General features: G+C 46.5%; 1 protein-coding gene across 1 annotated transcript in view; it reads left to right on the top strand.

The window, feature by feature from the left end:
- efna3b (ephrin-A3b) overlaps positions 1 to 5,360 on the top strand; it is a gene marked incomplete at both ends in the record, with an annotated part of 36,898 nt that extends 31,538 nt beyond the window's left edge. The window contains 3 exons of the mRNA XM_083679338.1: positions 1 to 23; positions 1,001 to 1,078; positions 5,242 to 5,360. The exon at positions 1 to 23 is cut by the window's left edge and continues 43 nt beyond it. Coding sequence (XP_083535464.1) covers positions 1 to 23; positions 1,001 to 1,078; positions 5,242 to 5,360 — 220 coding nt within the window. The remainder of the gene's footprint in view (positions 24 to 1,000; positions 1,079 to 5,241) is intronic.
- Between the last annotated feature and the right edge of the window lie 1,389 nt (positions 5,361 to 6,749).

Here is a 6,749-nt window from a genome sequence, read left to right as displayed (position 1 = left end):
AGTGTATGTCTGCTGCTCCACAGGTGAGACACACACACACACACACACACACACACACACACACACACACACACACACACACACACACACACACACAGAGGCTTGGAACATAATGTACATGATATGTACATACTATTCATTCACACAAATGCTCTCACACACAGGCCCACTTTTACAGAAAATGTAGGATTACCTGTAGCTGGGTAGGGTCCTTCTAGTGTGTACACACACACACGCACACACTCAAACTAAATACACACTAAAACACGCAGGGCTATTAATACTCCTGCTGAGTTTCCCCTGCAGCACTTTCACTCACAGTACAGAGCTACCCCTCCTCCTTCCCTCCTTCCATCTCTCCTTCTCTCTCTCTGCTCCCTCCTTTCCTCTCTTCCTCCCTCCCAGACAGTACAGTGCAGAGGAAAGAAGCAGTGCTAATGTTGAAAGCCCTCAGCCCCCTCTTCCCTCTCTGCCAAAACTAATTTATTCCAGTGTGCGGTCAGTGGGTGACTGTGTATATGCAGTGTTAACTCTCTCTCTCTCTCTCTTCCTCCCTTAGCTTTGATCCCCTGGCCTGTCCACTCCTCTCAGCATACAACCCTGTTGTATTAACCTCTCACTCCTCCCCTCTCTTTCTCTCTATCTCTATCTCTCTTGCTATCTCTCACACTCTCTCTCTCCTTTCCCATCCCCCCTGCACACAAAAATGCATGGACACACACACACTTCCTTCAGCTTTCTTTCCCTCTCAAGGGCTGTATGTATGGTAATGTTAGGTCTTGTCAGTGTGTGGGAGGAGTTGTTTTAGGGGTTGTTTTAACCCCTGCTCCCTCTCCATGTCTCCCTCTCCCTCCCCCCCAGCTCACTTCTCTCTCCCTTCATTGTCTCTCTGTCTCTTTCTCTCTCTGCGCGCACTTGCTCTGTGGGTTTTCATATAATGTGAAGTATTTGGGCTCGGAGGGATGTTTTAACCATTACTCTCTCTCTTTCTCTCTCTCAGCCTCTGATGCAGATGATGAGCCAGAGCCTACAGAACCAGACTACACACTCAGACCAGACATCAGAATCCACGACATTGGTGACTCTCACACACACACGCACGCATGCACACGCACGTACGCACACACGCACACACACACACACACACACACACACACACAGAAACACACAGACTCTCACACACATAGTATTCAGAAAGTGTTGCAAATTCTGTATGCTTCCGATGCTTACAAGAACACAATACATCCTGAATTCCCTGTTATTGCCACTTTACCAAAGAAAGCTTGAGCTGGTGACTAATGGACACGGTATTTCAGGTCTCAGGGAAGGTGTTGTGACGGTGCAATGCTAAGCTAGCTCGTCTAGCTGTCATCCTCTTCATAATTATGGGACATCAATCATGGCCCTGCCCAGTGATCGAGCGTAGAGTTCTCACGTGATCAAAGCCAATAAAACACAGTGTTGTTTTGGTGGATGCTTTTCATCCCAGTCATACCAAGCATGCACACACAGAAATCAGTATTTATGTATGTCTGTGTGTGTGTGTGTGTGTGTGTGTGTGCGTGTGCGCGTGCGTGCGTGTGCGTGTGTGTGTGTGTGTGTGTGTGTGTGCGTGTGTGTGCGCGTGTACTCATAAATCAAATCAGTGTGTGTTCTCATAACCGTCAGAGAAGGCTCCTTCAGGGTCAGAGATGAAATGGATTCCTTATGACACCGCTACCTCACCCCTTCTCCCTCCTCCTCACCCCTTCTCCCTCCTCCTCACCCCTTCTTTCATCTTCGCACTCCTCCTCCTAGAGCACAACACAATGAACACTCTACCTTCACCTGCTCACTGTCCCACATTTGTTCCTCCTATCCTCTCCCCCCATCCCACCGCCTCTCTCTCTCTCTCTCTCTCTCTCTCTCTCGTCCATTAGAAACAGGACCTTGGCAGCAGACCGCTGTATTACACTGTAGCACTTCACTAATCAGAACATAATTATAATCACTGTTATACACGAGTCTCTCTCTCACACACACACACACACAGACAGACACACACACACACACACACACGCACACGCACACGCACACACACACACAGAGCTCAATTCATATCTGTTTGATTAGCATGACATAAAGTTAAGCTGAGCAGAACGCTCTACAAGCTCATTTTGCACTCTCCTCCCCCCTCTCCCTCCCTCCCTCCCCCTCTCCCTCCCTCCCTCCCTCCGTCTCTTTCTCTGTCTCTTTCAGTGCTGTTTCAGGGGGCTGCCCACAACAATCAGTGTCTGTAGCCAGTCACCTCCCTCTCCCCGCCCTCACTAGCATCACCACCACCACTGCATCTTAAATGGAAATGTAATTTATTTATCACACATGTAATGATGTGAGCAGGGGCCAATTGCAAAAGCATAGACCGAGACTTTGAACGAAGTCTAATTTAGTGTTAGCAATTTAACATTTAATAATTATGCAACTACAACAAAATAGAGCACATAATCTGGCAAAATATTTAATACAAGTGTAAAAGTATGGCATATTAGGTTAGCTAGCTATTGTTTTCCCAACTAAATGAGTCTCCCATTTAGATTTGGAATTTGCCAGCTATTTGAGAACTTGCCAGCTATTTAGGCAAATTTGCTAGCTTGCCAGCTATCTGTGCCCTATTAGCTAGCTCATAGCCAAGGTTACCAATAAACAAACATATTTGCATGGACATATTTCATTGTGTCTTTTGTTTATGCCCTTTACATAATTAAGCTTTCTCCAAAGCAAATTTAGCCTGGGGTTAGGCAGTCTAACAATTTGGGCTTAAATTAGTCAGTCTTAATTTTTATGGCATCATGGTTAGTGAACAGCACATACACCTGTAGGGCTAGTGACAGTCAGAGCCCAGAGGTGAACAAACAGTTTAAGGTCTCTGAACAGTCAGAAACACATTAGCTTGGCGTTCGGAACACTGGGCACTGCCACAGAGATTAGCCTTATCATATTAACCACGTATTAGCATTGAGGTTCCTATTAGCATCAATGCATTGACTAACTGTTTTGCTAATTAGCTTCAAGATTTGCACAAGGATATCTAATAGGCGCTGAGTGTCTCTAGAAATCCTAATGGTATTATCTTATATCAGCTCTGTTTCCTCCTACATACACTAACCAAAGCTGATACTCATGTATCCTTTCAGCGTTATAGAAAAAGAGGAAGTTACAGAGGGGCGCTTGCCAAGGCATCTGTCAGTCAGAATAAGCCTCATACTGAGGCCTTCAGGGCCGCCACCATGGGTAATAATAACACACACACACTGCTGTCTAGAAGAGGACGTGTTTACTGGCTGTCACATACACACACACACAATTAGACATATTCACACACACACACACACACACACACACACGCGTGCATACTCAGACACAGGTAGTCAGACAGACAGATAAACACTCACCAGACACTCTAGTACTCACACACACACACACACCTCTGGATGTCTGAGCTGTTTTACGACTCTGAACCAGAAGTAAACAGTTTTACCGTTAGAAGACTTGGCTGAACATAAATACACACGTTGAAACACACAGCCTGTTGTGTGACCTGCTATTTGACCTGTAAGTGTGTGAAAGGTCAGGATGTGCGTCACACACCCATTGCCATGCACAGACATGTGCCAACATACATATAAACAAATATAGTACATGCGGTCTCACACACACTCTCTCTTTATCACACACACACACACACACACACACACACACACACACTCACAGACAAACAAACATACACTCTTGTGCAACAAATGCACAGTCACAGTGTGTTTGCGTGACATAGGGATTGGCAGGTACATACATCAGAACCAGTTGTGTCACATTCTCCTCGCTCGGCGCCATCATTACAAGATTCGGGCGGCCCACAGAGACAGAGTGTTCTGGCTGACCTCTCCGCTCCTAACTGCGGTCACAGAACGGTCAAAGCGTTTACCTCCCAATCACTCCCACTTACATCTCATTAAAATAGCCGCTCTGTCTATGAACCATCAGGTGTGTAATGACAGAACCACAGACATGGCGAGACACAGTCTGACTTTGTAAGTACTTTTTTCAGTCTTGAAAAGATGTATCAGAGTAGAATCGGGCTAATTGTTATCAGACTGTAGAGACACTGCCCTTCTGTCTGCAATACAGCTCCAAGCACATTAGTCAAGTCTGTGTAGAACAGAAGGCGTGTTTGTCTTTGATGAGCGTTTTGTCTCACATCCAGCTTTTCCAACCTTGGATGAAAGAAAATGTGTACACATCATCACCAACTCCAGACTATACAGGCTATTTTTAGCACTGAACCAGGTGTCCGTCTGTGTGTGTGTGTGTGTGTGTGTATGTGTGTGTGGGTGTGTGTGAGTCAGTGTGAGAGTGAATCAAGGTGTGTCACTATTCAGACAATAGGAATGCTAAAGTAGTGGAGATACAGTCTGCTCTCTCTGCTGGGGACGTGTTGGTGTATTGTTGCTGCAGCAGACAGCTTTCTTAGAGTGTATTCTTATACCTCTTTTCCATGAGACACCGGGTCCTCCCACTCCAAACTTTTTTTTGGGCCCAAGCACATGTGGTGTGAGTTCACCCAGGGTGAGGACTGAGGACTGAGGACTGAGGAGAGCAGGGAGGAGCAAGCAGAAGCAAACAATTGTCATCAGAAACGAGTTTCACGAACTAACCTTCCACCCAGGATGACTACTCATAACAGAAACATTAAATCTGTCAACAATTTTCCAGTTTTTCTCCGGAATTTCCTAGTCTAGCTAAACAATGGAAGGGCGCAGTACACGTCGCACGCCTACCCCCAAACCCCATCCAACTCCCCAAAAAGTACCAACAATCTCCCCAAGGTCCCAGGTCAGGGTAGGACCTTGGGGCCATGGCTCTGGGCTTGATTTGGGAGTTGTAAACACAAAAGCCTTAGGCTTTGGGCCAAGCACAGTGACCATTGCGACCAAGTGGAAAAGCACCATTAGCCATTTCCCTACTGGGTTTCTGTGTTTGTGTGTGTGTGTGTGTGTGTGTGTGTGTGTGTGTGTGTGTGTGTGTGTGTGTGTGTGTGTGTGTGTGTGTGTGTTTGTGTGTGTGAGTGTTTGTGTGTGTGAGATTGAGTCTGTGCTTATCTCTGCCATTGAAGTTAATTAATAGTATAATGTTTTCTCATCTCTCTCTCCATCCCCCTCTCTTACCCTGTCTCTCACTCCTCTCCCACCATCCCCCTCTCTGTAGATGATTTTAACCCTTCGATTCCTAAACTGGAGAAGAGCGTCAGTGGGAGCAGCCCGTCGCGGGACCGCCTACTCATCACCGTGACGATGCTCTTTCTTGCCGTCCTCTTCGTCTCCTAGCAATGGTCATCCCATCGGCGTCACCATGCCAACCAGCCCAGGGAGGATATGTCAGGGGCTGGAGGGGGAGCCAGGGCCTGGGAGGAGAGGAGAGAGGATGGAGGGAACAGGATTTTGGGGGGCAAGAGAAAAGAGGAGAGGGGATGGAGGGAATGAGGTGGATACTAAAAAGGAGGAGCACGAGTAAGAAGACCTTTGGATTGACAGTGTTTTTTCAGCATTACTGTAGTTGGGTCTAGGAGTGTGTGTGTGTGTGTGTGTGTGTGTGTGTGTGTGTGTGTGTGTGTTTGTGTGTGTGTGTGTGTGTGTGTGTGTGTGTGTGTGTGTGTGTGTGTGTGTGTGTGTGTGTGTGTGTGTGAGAGAGAGAATTAATCGAGAGGTGTGGGTGAGTGTGAAGGAAAAAGTGTGTGTGATGGGTAGAGAGTTGAACATGAAAATGGAACACACAACATGTGTGTGTTTGTTGCATAAAAGTCGGCCTTCACATACACATGCATGTTGGAGAAAAAGAAATACGTGACCTGCATGTCTATGTGTGGTTCAGAGTGTCTGTGTTTCAACATGCAACGGGATACGCATGTTGAAACATGTACACTGTACAAAGCATTTATAAGAGAGGAGGGGCGGAGCTGGGATTCTATTAAACGAGAGGATCACAGTCCCTCCAAGATGAACATGTTGAAGGTTTTTCCTGGGATCAGTCTCTGGCTGACACATATCCTAAGGCTAGCTGCCTGTTTCTTGCACCAGAGACTAAACTGAACTCAATTAAAAATAATTTGAACTGAACAGAATCTCAATTGAACTGAACTGAACTATTATTGCCTTTTTCGGATCTCACAACTGGATCGAGACTAGATCTCCTCTGTAGGAATGGATCCCAAACTGTCACTCATCCAGGTGTTTGGGCTGGGAGCGTATGGAACCTGATCTGAGAGAGAGAGAGAGAGAGAGAGAGAGAGAGAGAGGGAGAGGGAGAGGGAGGCCTGGGTAGCTATAGGGGAGAGTGGGGGGGAGGGATGTAAAGAGGGAGGGAGGTTAGGGGTTACCTTTGGAGTGTTACACTAGTGTCAGTAGCTAGATGATACAGTAGGTCAATATCAATGAATGCTGGGGTTGAAGGTTCCAGCGGCTGTGTTCTGCTTTACACACTAATGCCCCATCAAGTGTTCACCATCAGCAGTACTGTAATCCCATTAATGTCGCTGGTCAAGGAATTCAAGTTCAAGTTTTGAGCACAGGGCCCAATCCTAAACCAACTCCTTGCCGCTACTCCCTAGGCAATAATGTACAGTAGATCTGAAAGGATGCATAGGTGTAAGCAATATAAGGACACAGATCTACAACAAGTGCCTTGGGGTAGAGGCTAGCAGAGATTATTTGGAATGT

Source organism: Argentina silus, assembly GCF_951799395.1.
Source record: "Argentina silus genome assembly, chromosome: 10".
NCBI lineage: Eukaryota > Metazoa > Chordata > Actinopteri > Argentiniformes > Argentinidae > Argentina > Argentina silus.
The sequence above is the reverse complement of the archived record's forward strand: the minus strand, read 5'-3'. Positions and strand labels throughout refer to the sequence as shown.